The following is a 23479-nucleotide window of genomic DNA, read 5'->3' as shown; positions in this document are numbered from 1 at the left end:
GAGCCGGGGATCGATCGCCGACCTTGTGGTTGAAGGACGACCTGCTCGACCCAAAAAATCGTGGATAAATTCACAGCAAAAAAAAACGAAACAATAAATGCAGGTTAAGAAGCGCTTTGGTCGACTTTTTAAAGCGCAATGAAAAAATGACATAAACTTGAAAATGTGTAAAAGCACAAAGAAACTTGCCCCAACAGCATACTTAGCGGTATTATTACCTGAGCTATTCGGATTTCATGGCCATCGTTCTCCAACCAGCGTTCATATCGAATAAAAAAAAAAGAAGCGTGCCATTTTTCCGAGATTGTTACAAGGCAAGGGACAAAGATCACGGCTCCCGCAGCGTCCCGCATGCCTAACAGCCCATCATGCCCGTGGGTGGGTGGGTGGGTGGGTGCGACGTAAGCGGCAGTTAGGGAAATGACGGTGGTTAGGATGAAGAACGTGCATGTTTAGGGCGGCGGAGAGAGGCGGTGGGAGGCGTGGCGGCAGATTTGCGCCCGCAGGTGTGCGGGACGGTGGGAACGCCGTACATCTCTGGTTGTGCGCTATGATTAGGGACGGGCCGGAGGGGGGGGGGGGGGCGAGGGACCGCGGCTGTGCGTAATGCGTGTTGTCCACGTGCGTGTTTGTCAGTGTTTGTCTGTGTGTAACGTAGTAGTCTCTGAGGCCCTCTCAGGCAGCAGGTATCCAGCTCTTCAGCGAAAAAAAACCAACCTAATAAATTCCCCTAACAAAATAAAAACCTGGAGCAGACTCCCTGTGGAAATTACAGCGGAATTATTAGCACAAACAAATATGAGCGCGCATGCACGCGTACACTCTTCCTTTTTTCCTTATGTACGCCTCATTACCGCTGACATCGGTCCACATAGGTGGATTTACGGTCGGGGCATGTGTCCAGGCGGCTAATCAGCAACGGACCACAAAGGGGCCCCTGTGTGGCTACGAGATAAAGATAAGCTTCAGAGCGTACACTCACACACACACACACACACACACACACACACACACTTACACCTGTAGCTGGCAGATAAGCGCCAGCCTTTCATGGCAGAAACAACAGGTTCTGATTTACCACTTTGGATAACTGCGGCAAAATGCCTTCTGATTACACTTCCCTCATCATGTGTGCGTGCGTGTGTGTGTGTGTGTGTGTGTGTGTGCGCGGTAGGCCCGTTGATACGTGCACTCTCTCTGATGAAAGCCGTCCGTCACCGCTCGTGTCAGCCGGCATCATGTACGTCTGCATCTGCGCGTGTTGTGTAAATCGCAGATTTACGGCCGTCTCCCACGGCGATACCGTTCCTCCTGTAACGGCCGACAATGGACGGCGGATTAACGGCCCCGCCTCCTCCCCCCCCCCACCCACCCCACCTCTTCTCTGCTGTGCCCCTGTGCTTGTTAAAACCCCGGCTCCTAATTAGCGCTTGTTGCAGTCCCGGTGATCTACCGTTCTCCTATCTTTCTTCCACACGCCCCGAAGGCAAAAAAGAAAGGGAGACATTCGTAGGGCTCTTTCTCCCTTTGGTGTCCGTGACGCCTGGACGCCGTCCGATTGCTTATCTCTCTCTGCCTTTTGTCCCGCGTTTAGCGCTGCTTTTATGATTGTCTCATGTTCTTCCCGCTTGACTGTTGCTATGTGCCCAAATTAGGCCGCGTTGACAACCGGCATTAACAACAAATAGGTAGCCTCCTCATTAATTTCCATTGCGTCCACACGGGACGGGATCCCGCGGCAGAGGACTCGCGCCAAAAGGGTGCAAAAAGTCTTCCAGCAGTCACTTGATCGTGCTCTTCATGATAGAAACAAAGTTGTGGTTGACTCACCGGTGGCGAGGCTAACAAGGAGCATGACCACAGATTAATATGTTGAGCATTACTTCCAATCCTTACGCACGATTGTGCCAATACGAATCCGGGGGAAATAAATGGCGGATCCTGCCAATGCAAAAAAAAAAAACGTTCTAAAAGGAGGTTACTATTGAGAGCAACGAGACGTCGATATTTGCGAAAGCAGAAGAAACGTTCTACTTGTGAAAAAATGCGGCTTCTTAATAAAAGTGAATGATTACCAAATGCTGAAGTTGTGTGTAATTCAACCCGACACAAGTGGACAAGGAACAAGGGATCAGGGGTCAGAAGAGGAGCGCTAACGTTTAAAAGAATGGTGTCAAATTGGCAAAGAAATATACATGTGTGCAAATAAAGTCTGGGTGCGGAATACCGTTAATCAAACAGGTGTCACGCGTGATATGGAAATCGCGTTGGAAGGGGAATGTTGCCCCTCGGCAGCTTTAATCTCTGCTTTTCATTCTCCCATTGTTTTTATTGTGTATATCTGCATCCCTCTCTCTCTCTCTCCCTCTCTCTCTCTCTCTCTCTCTCCCTCTCCCTCTCAGAGCCGAGGCCATAGATCTCTCTAACAGGCACTATCTGCAGCCCTAAGCCCTAATGAGGCATCATAAGGCGAACAGTTTGCAGCAACGCCTCGCTCCTCTTTTATTTGCCAAACCATATCTCTTGCTTTGGCCCCCCCCCCCACATCCCCCCCCCCCTACACCCCCTCCTGCCTGCCCTCTCCTCGTCTCTCAATTGCTCTATCAGTCTGCCCTGCTCACCATATCTCTCCCTCTCTGTCTCCTCCCTCCCTCCCTCCCCTCATCTCTCTATCTCTCTCTCTCTCCCCTGCACTTCCTTCCCGCCATTGTGTTTTATCTCTCTTCTCATTCACCCGTGTGAGTCCCCCCCCCCCCCCCCCCCCCCCCCCGCCCCCCCTTCTCCCCGTCAAGCGGCGGCTTGAATCATATCTGGCCGTCTACATATGCTAAAGCCTGTGTAATTACAGCAGCTCTTAAATAAAGACACGCTCCTAAAGCTGTCGACTGGAATCACGGCCAAACAAGGCAGGAGGGGCCTCCCGGCAGCAACAAAGCTGTCATAGATAGCTATGGATTTATGGCCGGCGAGGACGAGGGGAGAGGGAGGGAGGGAAATATATATATATATATATATATATATATATATATCTTACATATTGTCGGAGGCAGAGCGGAGGGGCAAAACCGCCTACTCTAAAGTTTAATCATGTTTTCATTGAGGGGAAAACGTGAGAAAATGAAACAAGATGGGTGGACGCAGAAGATGCTTGGTGTGTGTGTGTGTGTGTGTGTGTGTGGGGGGGGGGGGGGGGGGGGGGGGGGGGGGGGGGGGGGGGGGGGGGGGGGGGGGGGGGGGGGGGGGGGGGGGGGGGGGGGGGTGTATTAAGGCCTCTAATTGGATGTGATAAAGTGATGAAAGTCAAGCGGAAACGAGCTCGTTAGGACATCGGCTCAAACTGGATCCGAACCTGACATGAAGTCCTGCCGAAGCTATGTGTGAACGTCTTGGAGGTGCGTTGGGGTTTGAGAGGCGTGGCCATTCCAGGACTGGTTAGTGGACCACTGGAGCTGGAGAGTTATGCAGCCCCCCCCCCCCGTATACTAATGATAGATTCCATTGGATTGAACGTATTTCCCAGCGGAATTTGGCCATTTGAATTGCTTGAAAGGAACTTAAAGTCTGTAAAATAAGACTACCAAGTTTCATGACCCGCCCCTCATATGCCAATATATATATTGAACTGTAATAACTAACTGTACGACCAACTGGGCATCGTAACAACGCAGCGGGATGACGAACGGCTCACTCGACCCCGGGCCCTGGCTTCTACTGCCTGAAGACGCCGCACGCATTATCAATCAGGAGCCCGGACGGCGGCTCCTTGAAACAACACGTTTCTCCATCGCGGTTCGAGCTGTACTTCCCGCTCCCCGCCAGACAAAGACGTCTATTCAAGCCCAACGTCTCTCTGCAGGCTCCCCCCCCCCCCCCCCCCCCCCCCCACCCCCCACTGTACGTCACCGTGAAAACAGCTAAAGTCAATATACATATAACCCTGAACCCTGGAGCGAACCACGGCTAAATGAGAGATCCATGCGACGGGCCTCTGCGCTGACCCCCCCCCTCCCCCCCCCCCCCCCTCCCCCCCCCCCCCCCCTCCTCCCCCCTCCTCCCCACAGTTCCTCCTGAACCTTGCATCTCATTTGTACTCCTGCTCCCTCATCGTGCCACCCCACACGTTCCCCCTCATTCCTTACCCTGAACTCCTCCACTTCCCTTCTCACGCGCCTCCTCTCATCTTCCCTTCGTCCTCCCACTCCATTTTCCTCGTCCTCGTCGTCTCTCCCCCCCCCCCCCCCCCCCCCACCTCCCCTTCCATTTCTCCCCCTCTCTCGCCTTCTGTCTTCACTTCTGTAATTCATCAGTGCGAGCAGCAGTACAGATTGATCAGCCTCTAAATGGGCAGTGCTGTGTGTGCTGCTGATGTAGCAGTAACCTCAGCTGAATAGTGAGCAGTGTGTGTGTGTGTGTGTCTGTCTGTGTGTGTGTGTGTGTATGTGTGTGTGTGTGTGTGTGTGTGTGTGTATGTGTGTGTGTGACCGGCACCGGGGGAAAGTGGAGGGGACATTTTTTTTAAATGTATTAATCGTAACGGTAACGGGGGATGAGAGTGGTTGAGACAGGCCCATCTTTTGAGAGAGAGCCCATATGTGACACAAACACACACACACACACACACACACACATGCACCCCCCCCCCCCCCCCCCCACCACACACACACATACACACACACGCGTAGCCGCATTCTAATATCCCAAGGGTTCAGCCCAAGTGCTTTACACCCTTGTATCAGCCGACACACACACACACACACACACACACACACACACACACACACACACACACACACACACACACACACACACACACACACACACACAGACTGATATCTAAAGATGCAATCCTCACCACACACACACACACACAGACTGATATCTAAAGATGCAATCCTCATCACACACACACACACATACACACAAAGACACAACACCTACGGGGAAATACAAGGCAATTCATCACTAATCACTAGACTCCCCAAACTTTGTATTCATCCGGATTTTCCCATGATTAATAGCTTTCCGCCGCAAACTTTATCCCTCTGAAAAACCGCATTTGAGTGTGTGTGTGTGTGCCCGCGCGTGTGTGTTTAGAAGTCAGAGCTCTACAGTGTAAGCAGACATAAACCAGTGTTTAATTGTTTGGGGAGACAATGTTGGATTAGCCACAAGACTACTCCTTCAGTCGCATCTTTTCTCCGTCTGGTTTTTTCTTCCTTCCCTCGACCGCTTTTACGTCACTCTTTTGTATTTCGGGCACTCCATCCGGCAGGATATGGGATGCAGGAGGAGGGGGGGAGGGGGGGGGGGGGGAGGAGAAAGAGAAAGAGAAAGAGAAAGAGAAAGAAAGGAGGGAGATATTGAAGGAGGTCTTTAGCGCTTCTCAATGGTTTCCTTTCTCCCTTTATCCCTCTGTCTTTTTGCTTCCTAAGCCCTAAAGGTGAGTTGGACATGAACGTCAGGATGACTTAACAGATCCCCGATGACAGAAATGAAAGTGCCACAATGATGGGAGGGAAAGCAGCTTCCGTTGATACAAGACAAACATTTGAACATCCAATAAAGAGCTGAAATTTAAAGTTTTTTTTTTTTTTCATCCATCAAACTTCGGAGCTTCGGAACGAATTTAAATCTTGTCTTTGACTCGCACCTCTTTGGGTCTTTTGCCGGTAGATCGTGTGTGGTCGAGCTTTCTGCAAGGCTGGAGAGGAAGAGACGGAGGAGGAGGAGCAGCAGGGAGGGAGGGAGGACAAGATGAGAGGAGGCAAGAAAGGGAGAAAGGGATGAAGGCGACGAAGAGGAGAGGAAGCAGAGGAGCCGGCGAGTGGAGGAGTGGAGGAGAGGTGACAAGGCTTCGGGGACAGACAGAGGCATGAATAATTTATCAACACTTCTGATGGACAGATTAGGGAGGGGGGGAAATGAGAGAGAGAGCGAGATGGAGAGAGAGAGGAGGGGGAGGAGAAGGTGGGGGGGTGGTGGGGGGGGGGGGGGGGAGAGGAAGCGAGATTGAAAGCAGCGAAAGGGGAGGAATGAAATGACAAACAGAAAGAGAAAGAGAAAGCAAGTGAAGGGTGGAGGGGGCCACACACTGGAGCTCTTTGATCCTAACAAACCCCTCTCACCCTGACACCACCATGCCATCTGTGGCCCGCACTGTGTGTGTGTGTGTGTGTGTGTGTGTGTGTGTGTGTGTGTGTGTGCGTGTGTGTGTGTGTGTGTGTGTGTGTGAAAGAGACAGAGGAGACAGTGACAAAGGAACACGGAGATAGAGGGAAACAGACACAGAAAGGTGTGTATATTGTGTTTTTTTTTTAGGATTCGACTCAAGTTCAGTCACAAATATTAATTTTATTTAGGTTGTTTCAACAATTGCGTCAACCGTTTTCCCCTCATCCTTCGTGCCATGTGGTGCGGTCATAACGTAATGGCACTCAGTAGTGGAAAGCAGAGCGAGCAAGAAGGAGAGAGGCGCTAATTTCTGCTGCCACGCTGTAATTTACAGCGGACAACTACCTCACAATTGATTCAAAACATACGTACGTCGTGCATGGGATCAATGTTCCATCCATCATTTAGCTTTGGATTGCTGAGTGTAGTCCATCAAATCAACATAACCGCTGTCCCACGATGCCATCTGGTAAATGTTTTTTCTGGGCCGCGGCGAAAAACGCCACATTACGTCGACGATTACGGCGTGCGCCCCGTACGTCTCCTCAGCCCTCCCGCGCTCTCCTCAGGTAATAAAGATTATTGGCATAATTTTGAGGTCGACGCGCACCTTCAAGTCTGGGGGATTCTGAATATTTAAATACGGCCTCGGTTCATTTGTCATCCCCCTGGTCAAATGCCACAATTAGCATTCTGACCACTTATTGATGTCTCTGTGTGTGTGTGTGTGTGTGTGTGTGTGTGTGTGTGTGTGTGTGTGTGTGTGTGTGTTTGTGTAAGGAGGTGATGGATGCCTCATGCCAGACATCGCACATCAGCCACCTCGGAGCGCCGTGTGTGTATTGATGGGTCATTATGAATGCGGTGACGGACAGGACAGGGGTGGTCAAAGTGCCCTCAGGTGCTACAGTGCATTAACTACACAGATCACGGGAGCAGAAGCACACGCACACACACACACACACACACACACACACACACACACACACACACACTTATTGCTGTCCTGCTGTAAATCTGAACAATGCACACTCTCTCTGTCCCACTCACACACACATTACACATCTTTTTTGTTTTCTTTCTTCCACCTGCTTTGACTTTCACATGTTCTTTTTGTCCTCTCTCATTTTCTCTTCCTGTTACGGCCTCCCAGTGCACCTGCCTTTCATTACCGCAGCCAGCACTTTTCAGCTTATACCTCTGACCGTGTGTGTGTGTGTGTGTGTGTGTGTGTGTGTGCTGGCAGGAGCAGGGTCAGCATGCGTGCTGCCGACATTATACCGCGACCCCTTCCACGCTGTAGACAGCAACCCCGCCATGTACGAGTCTTTACCTCCCACCCCACACTTCCCCTTATTACACACAAACACACACACACACACATATGCACACGCACACACTGCCATGACCAGTTGCCCCCAGCGACCAGCTATTACCAGAGATCTCGCGCTGTGCTTCTGTGCCAGGTCGCAAGACATGTGACCCAACATTGAGCGTGCACACACGCACACACACACGCACACAAACACACGTACACACATACACACACACACACACACACACACACACACGCAAACAAACACACGTACACACATACATGCAACGAGCGTTGCTGACATTGATACAAAGTCAGTTGAAATGTATTCCAACTGTCCGTTAATGGTCAGAGTTTTTAAAGCTGCATTGATTTTTCCTCATATGTGTACAATGCATCAACTAGATTGCCAGAAAACTGCAGTTCCTTAAACGGCCACTTGAGGCTGGCTCCAAAAGCAAAGGCGCTCCCCATAGAACTCTATGTTAAAATGTCCACAGCAGGAATCAACATGTTTACAGCCTGGGAAAAAAAATGATTATGTCTATAAAGCTAAGTTCACAACAACTCACCTATCTAAATGATAATAAGGCTTAAAGTTAGGCATGACTTAGGGCGTGGCTGCTTTGAGTGACAGGTCGCTAGCCGCTAGCTGTCTGCTCTGCTGTGTTCGGCCTCACTGTCCTCACTGGCAAGATGGCCGCTTTGAGCCCCGCCGCCACACATCAAAAACCAACAGGCGACATTCCGGAGACGTCGTCCATGTTTTACACAGTCCAAGGGACCCAAAGATAGTTATAACCCAACTTTCCAGTTCACCTTTCAGTTGTTTGGGGTTTTGGTCGGTGGCATGGTGGAGCGTCCAGCAGCCAACAACCAAGATGTCCAGATGTGTTTTGTCTTCCCTTTCATCTGCGGTACGGCGTCGTGAGGCACACGTAGTTGTCCTGTGATGGTTCCGACCCCGCAGTCGGCTGCACAGTCTTTTTAAAGCACGAAGCTTTAGTTAACACCATCCTCAGAGTGTTTTTTGGGGAGGTCGATTCTAATCTTCCCACCGCTGGCCTTCGGGTCCTGACCCAGCCGCCGCGCGACACTGCTCTGACAATTACATGTAAGTACACACAGGGTCCCTAACAGACTGCAGAGCCCCCGACTGGTGACGTCCCAGAGGTCATTAGGCTTCTTCCTGGAAAACAAGGCCGCGCTAACAAGTGCACCGCTTGGTTTTAATATGGTGTTAGTGCTAAGATAAGAGAAAAGCTGTGAGCTCGTCTCGGTGGCTGGCTTAGTTTGTGTTCATTTATTTGACTTCTTCTTCTTCTTCTTCTTCTTCTTCTAAAACGGAGTATGTAACTGACGGGAAACAGAGCGCGGCAGATAGAATCCCTCCGTAGAACGGCCAACTAGGTCATGCCCGTGTTGTAAGATCGGTGGTTTTCATGTCGGGAATAATCTCTTTCTTTTCACCCTGGTGTCTTCGCTGCGAAAGTCGTAAGGAAAGTATTAAAAAAAACAACAATACAAGTGATTATGCAATCAAATATGTTCTTTCTTATTGGACGACGCTGCAGGGACTGGGCTCTGTGCTTATGAAGGAAGCAAGGAGGAAAGATCAGGCTGTGTTAAGCACTTGTGCACTCGCCCACACACACACACACACACACACGCACGTACGCACACACACACACACACACACACTCCCCTGTTGGGTGTAGAGGAGAATCAATATGTCTTTGAATGAGGGTCAGAAGGGTTGTCTGCCCAGGGAGAGCTGACAGATTTGCTCTCTTTTGCTCTGCTAAGCCCCTGCCTGCTTCTAAAACCCCCTAACACATACACACACACACACACACACTCACACACTCACACACAAAGATGGAGACACACACAAACATATAGATGAAGGAACACACGCGCGCACAAAAGATGTTACGCTTCTCCAGGAGGGCAGAATTCCGAGCATTTTGCCGAGGGGATGTGATATTAAACGTTCCACATCGAAATGAACCCTGCTGCGTACCCCGCCGAGTGTGTGTCCGCCCGGACTGTGTGTGTGTGTGTGTGTGTGTGTGTTTGCCTACCTACAACCTTGGCAAGTGTCGTAACTCAGGCCAGGACACACTCAACACAAAGAAGAAATAGTGCAATGCACTGACATGCAGGACTAGATTAGCTCGCTGCTCTCGACTTCTACCGTGCGTCAAACTGTTTGCACCCACATCCCAAAAAGCCCAAAAAGAGACGAACATCGAGCGGCGATGAAGAAATATGGCCACAAAGTGACAGCTCGGAATGGTTAGAGTTTCTTGCGGCTATCGATTGTCTTAGAAATTAATTAATTGAGTAGTCTGATGAGAAATAATTACTTGAAAGCTATTCAGACAAATCTGAAACTAAGGGATGCTTTTATTTAAAAAATAAAAGATTTTGATTTAGAAATTCAAAATGAAAAGAAATGAAATGAAATTCAATAAAACAAACATTTTTAAATAAATAAATACATACAATAAATCAAATTAAATAAATAATACATGAACACTGCCTTTAGTTTGTGGAATTTAACTTGCATAACTACAAGTATCAATTGAACGACAGCATAGCATAAGCCTTTACGGACTTCATGGAAAGTTTTGCGGAAATGTGTGTCCAAAACTAACTTATGGGCATCATAACCAGCCACCATACTGATTTACATTTCAAACCAGCCATTACATATAGCCACGCACAGTCTTCAGCCTTCATCTCAACCAGCAATCACATTGATGTACAGTAAACGCTACTGTAGACATCGTGGAAGAGGTTTCGGTTTGGTTTCACCCAGAATTTATCCCAAAACTTTGGACACTTGCTGTCGCTTTCTCGAAAGCATCCAATCAAACTATATTGTCTACTTCTGAAAGAGGACAGGACAGCGTGAGGAGCAGCAGATAGTTTGACCCAAAGGTAAGCAAAAAAACATATGGAAAGCAAAACACCATAGAAGAATAAAGAATCTACCATCACAAGCCACTTCTCTTCATATCCAGTAATGGGCCTTCAGCTCTAGTTAGTTGACACCCCTTAAATATTGAGAATAATCTCACATCGTATTGCTTAAAACGTCCTCCTGCTCTACTGTGGTGCATTCTTTAGCATTTTATTTTTGGACAAATATTTCATTCAAAAAGCACATATTTACAATATTAACACTCCAACCTCATTATATTTTCCAGACTTCCTAATGGCAAACAAAATGGTTCCAATAAGGGATTTATCGTCCGGGCAACCAAACAAATATGAATCTATTAGGAACGATTATTGAATGGGAGCCATCACTGAGGCTGCTTTTAGTGTCAAACCCGTTTGAAGTGGGCTGTGATGTCTGACAGCACAAAAACACCACAGGGTTAAGTAGATAACGGCGTTAAATGCTGGATATCACTGATAATCAAATCAGAGGAATGAATGTGTCCGTGTGTGATGAATGCTTTCGTGTGTGTGTGTTTATGTGTGTGTGTGTGTGTGTGTGTGTGTGTGTGTGTGTCTGTGTGTGCCTCCCGTGTGGTTAACATACTAGAGCAGCAATTAGTAATCACTCATGGAGCTAATGACATCAATCAATGAGCTTTTAAAACCAGCCATTTGATAATTACAACCATCAATGGTCACCCATGGATTCATTATAGCACTGCACTCCCCGTGTGCCGCCGTCTCTCTGCATGTATGTAAACTGTACTTCACCATATCAGGAAACATCCTATGAAGCATGTATAAACGTAATTGTTTACACCCTACGTGATGAATTCAAAACGTCTAAGGACTGATTCTGACTGAGCCGGTGGTAAAAAAGAGAAAAGGGATGGAATGTACTGCAGGTGCTCCGATTACGTTGAATGCAGCATTATTGTTAAAGCAAATGTTTAGAAGGTCACAGGTCGTGCTTCAGCCTTCACAATCTGAGGGGCTCCAATACAACGAGCAAAAAGACGAAGATGACAAGACCCAGAAGGAGTGATGGGAGGAGTTAGGATGAGAGGAAGAAAAGAAACCTCTGGAATCAGCGAGGGAGCCATCGGCGGACGTGTGAAAGGAGGAAGTCAGGAGTGAGACACGTTCTTCTTTCCCTCGTTCGTTTACGCACTTCCCACTTTCACTGTCAGACCTGAGGGGACTCTACTTTCAGTCACGCACTATTTTTGTCTCGCACGGTCTTTGTCTTTTTTTTTTGTCCCTGCTTTCTTTTTCTTCTTTACACCATTACTTTAAACATTGTTTTTGTTTAGGGGGGTTAATGGGGCTTTCATTTCCTCCTAGTGCACGCCAGGACATTTGCAGGTGCTTTTTTTTGTTTTTGTTTACGTCATCAAACGCTTTTCTTGTGAGTAAAGCGTGGACTAACGTTAGCAGCGCAGCTTTAAAAAGCCACAAACACATAGATGTGTTTAAGAAAACACCCTGAAGTGAACTGAAGCTGCTGCGTCCAATAAGAGAGGTTTCTTTTATGACCTTGACCCTAAAACCAGTTTCACTCAGTGTAAATGAAGTGTCTGGGTGGCCAGCTGACGAGCACAGGATCTGAATATGAGCTAACCTGCACATCATATAGGTGCACGAGTGTGCGTTGCACGTCCGTTTGTGTGTGTGTGTGTGTGTGTGTGTGTGTGTGTGTGTGTGTTTGCGTATGCGCATCTGTGTGTGTGCGCGTGGCACGGATGCACAATTACCAGGCAGGCGCGAATCGATAGGTGCCTGCTGACAGATGGATTAGCACGGTAAACAGATGATACACACACCGCTAAATTATTCATCTGCTGAACAGTGGGCTGGGTTTCCACACACACCCGGCGATGGAGAGAGGGTGTGTGTGGTGGGGGTGGGGGTGATAGAGGCAAGGGTGTGAATAAGGTTGATGAAAGAGGACGAGAGCCCGAGGAGGCAACTTGTGTTGCGACCTGAACACAAACCTCAGATGTGACGAGCGCAGTGTGCGTGTGTGCGTGTGTGTGTGTGTGTGTGTGTGTTGGACAGACAGACTCTTTCATCCCTCTAATGCCTTTCAGATATGCAGAGGCACCACGGGGGTGGGGGGGGGGGGGTCAGTGTCAAGTGCCTGGCGAGGCGTTCGAGGTACCAAACAAACGTCGACACACTCATCCCTGTTTTCCTTCATCATCCGCGTCTTCTGAAGTGCGGGCAAATCCGTGATCAGCGACTGTTTATGCCTTTAGCGAAGCCCGCCGCGCGAATGCAATTTCACAGCGTGGGGGTGGGGGGGGGGGGGGGGGTGTATATATATATACATGCTGTGGGAGGGACATGCACCATTTTGTTTGGAGACAAAACGGAGGGCTGCCATTTGGTCGGGAGGGGGGCTGGGGAGCATGTTGGGTGGCCAACGCAATACCGTTAGCATTGGAGCTAGCTGCGGAGTTAGCATGTCACTGTGAAAAAGGGCAAACAAGGAGCTGTTGTGAAGAAAACGAGGGCGATGAAACAGCTTCTACGAGACCTTTGCAATGCACTCCCAATATTGAATTCTGGCGTATGCAAATGAGCGCGCACACACATATTCACGCATATAAAACATCCCTTATTGATTTGTTTCACCTTTCTAGGGGACTTTAGAGGCCCCTTTCTGCAGCAGCAGCAGTTGCTAAGCGTTCCTCTGGGATGGATGCAACTTTTAGTACCAACGAGGAAGAAGTCAGATGTGATGACTTCTGATCGCCGACCGCCAAACTTTCAACACCGAGGGCAAAGAATAGTTCAGTGTCAAGTCACCGCGCAGAGAAAATCCTCCTTCCTTAATCAAAGATGTGTTTCGCTTCCGAAACATCTACAGGTGCAAGTCGCTCTCACGAAAACAATAAGGTGTGTGTGTGTGTGTGTGTGTGTGTGTGTGTGTGTGTGTGTGTGTGTTTAGAGACGGACCGGTCCAGCTTTGTGAAGCGGTGGCGCGTTAAGAGCAGCTAACGATCTCGAACCCACACACACACACACACACACACACACAAACGCACGCACACAAACTGTTGGTTCGCATCATGGCCGCCATCAGCGGGAACCAATCAGATTTGATGAATAATTCAATATTAAAGAGGGTGTGACCAAGGCCGGGAGGGGAAGGGCTCTGCCAAGCAAATGGACTTTTTTTTTTGGAAACGGGCCTGCTGTTTGTATGTGTGTGTGTGTGTGTGTTAAAGTGAGAGAAGCAAAGGGGGTTGGTGGGGTGGGTGGGCAGGCCTGTCACACTAGACTGCATCCACAAACTGGCTGCAGATTAGATTACTGAAGAGAGGAGGAGGAGGAGGAGGAGGAGGAGGAGGGTGAGGAGGAGGGTGAGGAGGAGGGTGAGGATGAGAGAAGAAGGAGACGAGGACAGGAGTGGAAGGTGGAGAAGGGAGGCTAGAGAAAGAGAGGAGGAGGAGGAAGAAGAGGAGAGAAGGAGACAAGGACAGGAGGAGGAGGAGGAGGAGGAGGAGACAGTGGCGGGCTGAGCAGGACGATCTTTTAACACATCTGCATTAGGAGGCGTCTGATGGCGGATCTCTGGAGAAATAAGGTGCAGCGTCGGACAGAGCGGAGCTGGACCACATTAACACTGTATATCATTTTCAAATCAACTGGCATTCTTTGGTCACGTCAAACCCAACGACTTAGAGGATTACCACAGCTTTGCTCTTGAGCTTTACTGGAGAGGATAAACACGTCGGGGCCCGTTCGCCAGTTTTTTACACCACAACCGGGAACTCTGGCGAGACAGGGGAAAAAAAAGATGGTTTGCAGTATATTTGTGTGTGTTTTGCACAAATCCTGCATCTTTTCTGAAAAAAACAAAACCTTTTCAAAAAGTAAAAAGCAAAATGTAAAATACAGTGAGGCAGAAATTCAGGGCTGTGACCTAATGCGAGCCTGCGTATGTGTGTGTGTGTGTGTGTCCACATATTAAAACCTACATGTGTGTTGTGTTGCCAGGTGTGCTGCGGTTGTTACGAGACTCGGTGGAGTTTTAACATCTTTGTTTTTTTTTTTTTTTATTGGCCAAAGCTGACATCACCAGGGGAACAAAGTGGAATTCCGGAACTGGGGACGTTACGGACATGAGCTTGTGTATGTGTGTGTGTTATTGAGGGAGACAGAGAGAGAGAGAGAGAGAGAGAGAGAGAGAGAGAGAGAGAGAGAGAGAGAGAGAGAGAGAGAGAGAGAGAGAGAGAGAGAGAGGCCTGTCATGTTCCCTTCAAAACAACCGGTTTTCCGGAACTCCCTGAATGCAAAGTGACATCCTGTCCTCGCAGTGGCCTACCTGATTTATTTATTTATTTTCACAGGATTCCTGCTGTTTCTAGACAATACGTTTCTGTATCGAGTACAACAGCAGTGGGAACAGATGAAGTATATTGACACAATATTAATAGGTCCCATTTTGAGGCTGGAGAATATTTTCTATATTTTGCAGGGCGCCGCAAAAGGAATCTCCTCATCTCATCTGCTCTTCTTCATTTGCTTTAAACCAGCTCCAGCGGCTCATTTGTGTAACCTACTCCTTCACACACACACATACACACACGCACACACACACACACACACACACACACAGATCTGTGTCCAAATGGAGTGGCTGCGCCGACAAAAGGCTCGACAGGAAGCGACTAATCCTTGATCTGCGCTGCGTTGCAACAATGACCGCAAGACGACTCACACACAGACACACACACACACACACACACACACACACACACACACACACACACAGACAAGTGCTGCTCACTTCCAGTTACCACCCAGTGAGAGAGAAATGGAGGGGAAAGGACTGGCTTGAAAGAGAGATGGAAAGGGAATATTCCTAGATGCAAAAGATTATTTCAATGAAAAAAACTATTTATAATAAAATTAGGCATAATAATTGTTGACTGTATGGATCAGATGTACGAAGCTGGGAATCGGACACTCCTTAGCCTGGGGGAGCTGCCAGAAGGGCAGAAGGGCAGAAGGGCACACACTCGGGGGTAAACAAAGCCACCACAAGCAGGACAGCACCCTTGTGTGTGTGTGTGTGTGTGTGTGTGTGTGTGTGTGTGTGTGTGTGTGTGTGTGTGTGGCACACGGCGGAGACTGACAGGGAGGGAACATGAGAGGGACAAGCCTTTTAACATCTGGCTAAGCACTGACAGGAAGACACACACACACACACACACACACACACACACACACAGACGCACACGGGCGGGCGAGTCCCAGTCCTAATTATTAGAACACTCTTACTTAACTTAACCCTGCCACTGGACCGTGACAGGCAGAGATGGAAGGGGATGGGAGGGAGGGGAAATTCTTTCTTTTTTTTTTGCGAGGACAAGGAGAAGGATGAGCCTTCTGTCTCCTCGGCGGATTTTGTTAACTCCTCACACGCCGCGCGGCACGGAGAGGGAGGATCGTAGAGGACGAGGAAGTGAATACGTTATTTAAAAAGCTGACATTAACAGATCCCCACTTGCCGAAGCCCCACTCGTACGGTTTGATTGACAGATCTGTGGAACGTGAACATTTAGTGACCGATGATGGAAACCAGAAATCCTAAAACATATTATTTGTTGTCCACCGACATCCGTAACACTCTCATCCATCTTCCCTTTTCGTGAGAAACACGGTTTATTTTTGTAATTATTTTTTATTTATTTTTAGCTGCAACAATTTGGTCCACTCCGTCCCCAGACACGAAAAAAAAATGGAGGCGACACCGAAATAAGAACAGAAGAAAGGGGGCGAAGAGGAGGAGGAGGAGGAGGAGGAGGAGGAGGAGGAGGAGGAGGAGGAGGAGGAGGAGGCCTCTCGCTGTGTGTGTTTTCACAGCTGTGTGTGATGCGCTCCGTCGAATGCTGAAACTGTTGATGGGAATACGAGGAACTTGGTGTCCTTTCAGTACGTTAACATGATTTGACTTAATAAATGTGAATAATAAACAAACTCAGCAATATGTACCTGTATGTGGTGTGCTGGCCTAAACATTCCTTGTGTCAGTCAGGCAGATGGGATCTCAATTTCAGCTCAACATCTCACCATCCTCGCTGTTTTCCTTCATTCCTTCCTTCGCCGCAACCTTTCCTTTTTTTCTGGTATTGCTTTAATCCTTTCTTTTATCTCCCCCCTACCCCCCCCCCTCCTCAAAGACTTCAGTCGTGCGTACGTCCGGTTGACTTTATGTTTTGTTTTTTCACCGTCCATCTCGATCTTCGTGCGTGGGAAAAACGTCCACGAGCGACGAGTGGAAATGGAAAATAAAGGGGGGAGAAAAAAAAGGAAAGGAAGGGAGGGAGGGAGGAAAGGGACGAGGAAGCTGGGTTACAGGCATTCGGGGGGGTCAGGCTCGGGCGTAAATCTCCCGGCCTTGTAAATGCGGCGAGCGGAGAGAACGTAAACAAACAGACTACAGCTGTCACACACTCATGTGGGGAGATGCGGCAACACACACACACACACGCACACACACACACACACACACACACACACACACAGGAGGGGAAGGAAGTGAAGGACGCAAAGGAAAAGATCAAGGAGAGAACAAAAGATAAGTGAGAGGCTGAGGAAAACAAAGATGGTGGAACGTGCTGGATGCTGAGACACAAACGCACACGGCTTCACGAAAACGTCAAATCCCCTCTGCAAACAACCAAGTGCACTGCAAAGGGAGGGGGGAGGGGCACCGTGTCATTTGTCAACATTCCCCATTAATTCCAATCACACATCCCATAATTCCATTCTGTCTTGTACTGTATCGCACACACACACACACACACCTTCATTCCTGTGCTAAAACCATGTGAATAGTCAAATGCTGAAGGCCTTCCCAAGGCTACGACATGCGTCGCCCCCTTAAGGCATGATGGGGCCTTTATGTGCGGGTTTAGCGGCTGACAGGTTAGCGGGTTTCGCTAACGGCCGACGTGCCTGCCGGTGCAGCGGGGGGGATTTGTGTGAGGGCTTAGCCAAGTAGGAGGCCCGCGCGGCGCTCTGGAGCGGCGTGCGGCAGGCTTCGACAGGGTTGCACGCGGGGAAGTGTTCTTTCCGAGTTGCGCTAATAGCGGAGAGGTTTTCCTTCTCTTTTTTTTTTCCACGCTTCAGCGTGTGAGGCAAAGAAAAGAGGTTTCAACATTCACACCTGGGATTAACTGGCACCACGGATGATTGGACCGGAATGGCAATCGAAGCTGAAACACATATTCAACTTGGAAATAGATGAATGCAAGAACCTTTTTTTTTCTTTTTTTTTAAACTAAACATGTTTTTTTTACGTCTGCATGAAATGGAGTTGCTGGTCAAGCATTAAGGTCCTGATAGACTCCCAAACTAGAGAGTGGACATGCAGGTGGTTCTGTTTGTCGGGTGCTGCAAGGGCGACGTAGAACCATCAAACTGGTTCCCTGAAACAAAAAGCTGGTGGTACTTTGGATTATCGCAGGAAATAAGCTCAGCTAAATGTATGATACTTACACGTTGTGTTAATCTTCAACAATATGAAAAACACTTTTGAGATTGTTTTGGGAAACGCGAATGCAACCGCCAGAAATGATTTTTTTTTAAAAACTAATTTAAAGCTATAAGAAAACTACACCACGGTCACATGAGCCACTGGATTTGTTTTAAGACATGTAAAAGCTTCAAAAGTTCACGAGAGAGGTATCTACTGACGTGTTCTACGTCGTGGAACAAAAGTTATAAAAGCGTTACGCTTGTGTTAACCACAGGCTTTGTATCAGGCATCCAACCAAAAACCCAATCAAAGAAGGAAACATTGGACTCCGAGGCGAGGGGAACCCAAAGTGCAAAAATGCAGACTCATTTCCGGGGGTTTAAGACCCGTTTAATAACTGCAGCGCTCTATACTACTGGGTGTAAAATGCCTTTAAAAAGCAGTGTTTTTCTAGTCATCCAAAACTGCTCCAGATGACTGAGCGAACCCCTTTAGCCCTTGAGTTAAGATTCACTTTGGCCAAAAACCGAGAAGTGTTCAAGACTTCAAAGAATTGACACAATGTATCTGCAGTCGGTGCAGAGCCGCTGACGAGCACACCTGGAACACCTGCACAACGCCAGAGGTGGCGACCGGTTTCCCTATAATCAGAGCCACATGTCATTCATTTGGGAGAGAGATATCGGCATCATAACGAGAGCGATGAATTGCTTCCCACCACGGTTAAGATACAGATTAATTGGCGCAAAATGGATTCAAAAGTCCAGACTTAAATCTACCAAAGTCACGCTTCAGATATTGAGAATTAAACCGATGAAACACCTGCCATTCATTTTGATGTTTGCACCGCACCAGAATCTCTGCGCGACACTGTATGATGATCCCAAGCAAAGCACGCCTCTTTTCACTGTGAGATTTTCCGAGAGGCGTGTGTCAACGTAGCTAGTTTAGTTAGCTAATGCGTGCGTGTGTGTGTGTGTGTGTGTTTGTGTTCGTGTGTGTGTGTGTGAAGCAGCGAGAGCGCCGTCCTCATGGGATTGCACCAAAGTGTTGTTTGTTCTTTGCGCCTCCGCTGGATAGCCAAAACCAGTGAAGGAGAACCCATAATTCTTTGCTGCAAGCAGTGGCGCCGCACATCCAATTGCATTAGAAGCACATGGTGGAGCTGCAGGCTACTTGTGCCAAGATCTAACCTGATTAGATGCCGATGCAGCCGTTCCAAAAGACAGCACAGGAGGCCCACGTGCCCGTCTCCCCTTCTATTTCTAGCATTCGGTCAAATCTGGAGTGAGAACACGGCAACGACCACCAGGCTGGTGGGCGCGGGTCTCTTCTGCTCAAAATGTCTATTTGTGAATGAAAAACAATCGGCAGCCTAACGAGACGACAACGAGAAGCAGCGAGTCGTTCTGCCTCCTCTCTCTCTTTGTTCTCGTCCCTTTTCCCCTCTTCTCACTTCACGGGGCTTCTTTGATATCTTCCTCCTCTTCTTCATCCCTCGCCCGCCCCTTGCCAGCCCACCGGGTGTCATTTCCCCAAATGTGACCTTTCCTTCCTTCCCTCCACTCCTTTCCTTCATCCCTCTCTTTTCTCACCCTCACTCTCTCTCTCTCCTGCGGTGGTCTTTTTTCTTTTTTTTTTATCGGATCAGTCTCAGGTCGTCGCCTCTGTCTCTCATGTGTTCCATCAAGGATGCATTGCTAAATCACACACCAATATGCACACACACACACACACACACACACACACACATACACACACACACACACACACACAAACACACACAAACACACACTCGCCTTCTTCCACTAGAGATGAAGAAGGAATGAAACGAGTACAGAAGTAAAGACAGCAAAGGGGAGATGAAGTGAATTCAAGAGAGGACTGACAGAAAGGAAGACCGTCTCTTCTAGTTAAATTATAGACTAAAGTCTGTCTCGCTCTATCTCTCTCTCTCCTAATTTGTCACTGAGATCCAATGCAGCTTGTTGACATGTGTAGGAGATGTCGGTGCTCATGCTGAGAGCTGTTGTGCGTCTGGAAGAGTGCTTGTGTGTTTGTGTGTTTGTGCTTGGAGCTTGTTCAACCTTTCTACCACCTCCCATCTATTACACACACACACACACACACACACACAAACACATGGGCTGCCAAGGTTTTGGGTATGTGGGTAAATGTTTTGGCACCGGGGCTGCCAACGTGGAGCTATGATGAATGCTGATGGCAAAGAGCATGGCCGGTCTCTGAACCAGTCACTCTTACACACACACACACACACACATTCACACACACACACACACACACACACACACACACACACACACACACACACACAGAAACACTAATCAGATTCCCAGTGCGTGAGGGCCAAATGGCATCCCTCCACCGTTGAATGCTAATGTGACCAGTGGAGCTTGTGGGCTTGTGAAACAAGGCTAGCGAGAGCCAGGAGAGATGATGACAGGAGAACATAGATGGGATTGTTTACTGGCGTGTGTGATGCTAGTGTGTCAACATTTGCATTCTTTCACAAATTACACAGAGTTGTACTTTGGTTTTAATTTGAGAGTCAGAATTAGAGTTGGCTGTGGGCGTGTTTGTGGGTCTTGCTGTGTAGGTTTACGGTACTGCAATCGACTGTAGAATCATCCCAGAGTGTTCTGGAAAATGTTGGATACGTATTGGAAGTGTGTTTTGGATATCAGTGCAATCACTTCTAATCAAAATCAAATGCATAATGGAAAAGGGGTGTGGCCAGATCCTTCAGTTTACCAATATTGTACAACATATCATTTTGTGTCAATGGAAGAGCTGATTTGTTTCCACCGCAGGAGACTTTCACAACAATAGTGTTGAAGTCTATGTAGTTAGTGGCATGAGTACATTGCACATTGTGCAGTAAATTCCTATAATTTGTCTTCATATGCCTTCGATCTATTCCTCCATACAGATGGGTGATAAACATATACGGAAGAAAAACCCAATAGGAAGTGTCTTATTAACCACAAGGGTGAACCACATTTGTCCAAAAGATCTCCCATAACTGTTTGGTCGGGTGAAGGTCTGGTGACTCCAAAGACCAATCCATGTGGTTGGCATCTTGAAATCATTCAGTGACCCCTTGTGCCCTCTGCTCTTTTATTACTGTGTTATTACGCATCTGTGTGCACAGTTCTAGCCTCCGTCTTCACAATGTAGAACAGCAATGAACAGTTACTTACAGCGCTCAATGCGGTCCTCGGGGCTGGAGGAAGTATCTCGATCCGACAGGAGGCCTGACACCGCGAAGATCTTTTTGCCGCTGTCCTCCACTGCTTTCAAGGCGCTGCTGGGCGAACTTCCAGGAGGGATCTGGGAACCGCCAAAGTCATACTCTTTCCCCTCCGCATCGGAGTACCGCAGGTGGGGCGAGGCATCTGCATCAAGGCAGCCTTTGAGGCGCTTGGCCGGGGTGAAAGCCGACTGATAGCCACCTGGCACTCCGTCACGATCGTCCGGAGGAGAGGCGAAAGGCCTGAAGGCGCCGACGCCGCTGTGATTCAGCATGCTGATCGGCGAGCAGTCTAGGTTTGGTGGGGCAAACTGATGATGGAGGTGGAGGAGGGACGGAGGAAAGTCCCTGTTGGGGAATCCTGGTGGTACTCCGCCTTGGCGGTGGTACATTGATGCAAAAGTGTAAGAGCCGTTGTTGAATGGCAAATGGATGTCTTTCTCAACGGAAACGGGGACGCCAAATGGACGTGGCTGCTGGCAGGGAATTGAGGCGTCGCGAGAGGCTTCAGCGGTGGAGGCCAGCACCATGAGGGCCGGGGAGGCCAGGGGATTGGGCAGGTAGGAGGAGCTCTCCATCTTGAAGGCTGCCCTGTGGAGATCCATGTCTGGGCGGGAGAAAGAGGCCGTTAGAACTTTAGGAGGGAGGAGGAGATGATTCCTCCTCAATCAAATTTGAGACAATTTCTAAGGCCCTTGAAAAGGGTCTAAGGAAGTGCGTGAATCTGGTTGGGCGACTTGAGGGATTTGGCTTTAAGGGGGAAGAGGCTCAGAAAAGAGCAGCTTGTGAGAAAGGAGAGTATTCTTGAAAGAAATCAGCCAACGTCAGACCAGCTTGAAATCAGTTCATTTCTCTTCAGCGGGGCTAAAGTAAGTTAATCTGTCTCCAGCCAAATACACTTGAGCTCAGTTCAGTCCAGATCATTCCGGGCCAGGTAAGTGCCGTTGGGTATGTTCAGACTTCACAGTTTGTACGACTTCAGTCCTGATGATAAATACAATAAATGGTCAAGGTTAACTTTTTCCTCTCGGTTAGAAAGCAGTAAAAGCCTCCCTCTACGGAGAGTCTGTTGGATGTGTTGCCGAAGCCGAGCGGTGGACATCCGCAGGTCCTCAGAACTGGTTCCTCATCTTCATGTGGTCGCCAACCTGAGGAGACACAAAACACAAGCATTAGAGGTTCAATAAAAAAACGGAATATTTTCCTTTAGCAAGTTGTTTGTGATGTACGTCCACAGAACAGCTGTCGCACCTGTTCTGCCAAGTTAACTACTGAGCCCTAGTACCCGAAATGAGATGGGTGAAGATAATTACACCTTCATTTTTATTAGTTATTAATTTTTTTGAGATGATTTGTGGTGAGACAAGACCTGCCCTCTGACAGATTTTCCCTTCACCGGTCCCTTGAGGTCTCTGCTGTTCTGGACAGAAGCGGGGAAAAAAAGATATAATCTGTGGCGACAAAAGTGCTTTAAATCAGTTCTCTAACATCCATAATAAAAATGTGAATCGCTCTGCGAACCGCTGCACATTTATCTCAGACCTCCTCATCTGTTCTTAATGATAGGTACTTTCAGGAGACAAGAGGCGCGCTGCTTTTTCAACAGACAAAGATCAATGGCTTGACCTCAATCTGTATGTGGAGGAAAGGCTGGGAGCTGAGTGGAACATTTTTTAATAAAGGAGCGTCTGGAAGCCGAGGCTTGAAGTCTAAACCTTTGGGGACAGAGTGTTCTTAAGCGGACGCTGCTGTCGAAGACACACATTCGCAACCTCTTGGGAAGAAGTGTCCTCAAGTTGACACTGCTGATGAAATCCTGTAAATCCATGCCCTTTGACAAGAAGCCAAGAACTATTTCAAACCAAAACTTCTCCCGCTTCCCCCCTCCACTTTTCCTCCTGCTCTTTAAAAAAAAAAAACATCCCCAAACTGTTTCCACATCACATCTTTCCATTCCAATCTCTACAGCAACCCCCCCCTCCCACACGTCTCATCTCTTTCCAAATGCCCCCCCACCCCGCCCGCCCTTGTCCTCCATCCTCCTAATCTGTCCTTCTCCTCTGTCCTTCTCCACTTCTCTCCATCCTCATCTCCTCTTCTCATCTCCCTGGCACTATCTCTCTCTCTCTCCGCCCCCCCCTTTCTCCCTCCCCCCGCCCCCCCATCTCAGATCTTGGTCTAAGCCGCTTAGTCCTACCATCTCCCAGGATCTTATTGGACCAGAACCACTTGTCTTAAGATAAGGACACACACGCACGTACACACATTTCAACTA

At 48.5% G+C, this 23479-nt stretch overlaps 1 protein-coding gene across 4 annotated transcripts in view; it reads right to left on the bottom strand.

Moving 5' to 3' along the window:
- Positions 1 to 23479, bottom strand: part of rnf220a (ring finger protein 220a) — a 155456-nt gene that overhangs the window by 120267 nt on the left and 11710 nt on the right. For 3 of the 4 annotated variants that reach the window (XM_034555329.1, XM_034555331.1, XM_034555332.1), the window contains exon 2: positions 21155 to 22352. In XM_034555329.1, the coding sequence (XP_034411220.1) occupies positions 21155 to 21809 (655 nt within the window). In that variant the 5' untranslated portion in view covers positions 21810 to 22352. The remainder of the gene's footprint in view (positions 1 to 21154; positions 22353 to 23479) is intronic. The other variant, XM_034555330.1, reaches the window with a different exon arrangement.

Source organism: Cyclopterus lumpus, chromosome 17, assembly GCF_009769545.1.
Source record: "Cyclopterus lumpus isolate fCycLum1 chromosome 17, fCycLum1.pri, whole genome shotgun sequence".
Classification (NCBI taxonomy): domain Eukaryota; kingdom Metazoa; phylum Chordata; class Actinopteri; order Perciformes; family Cyclopteridae; genus Cyclopterus; species Cyclopterus lumpus.
The sequence above is the reverse complement of the archived record's forward strand: the minus strand, read 5'-3'. Positions and strand labels throughout refer to the sequence as shown.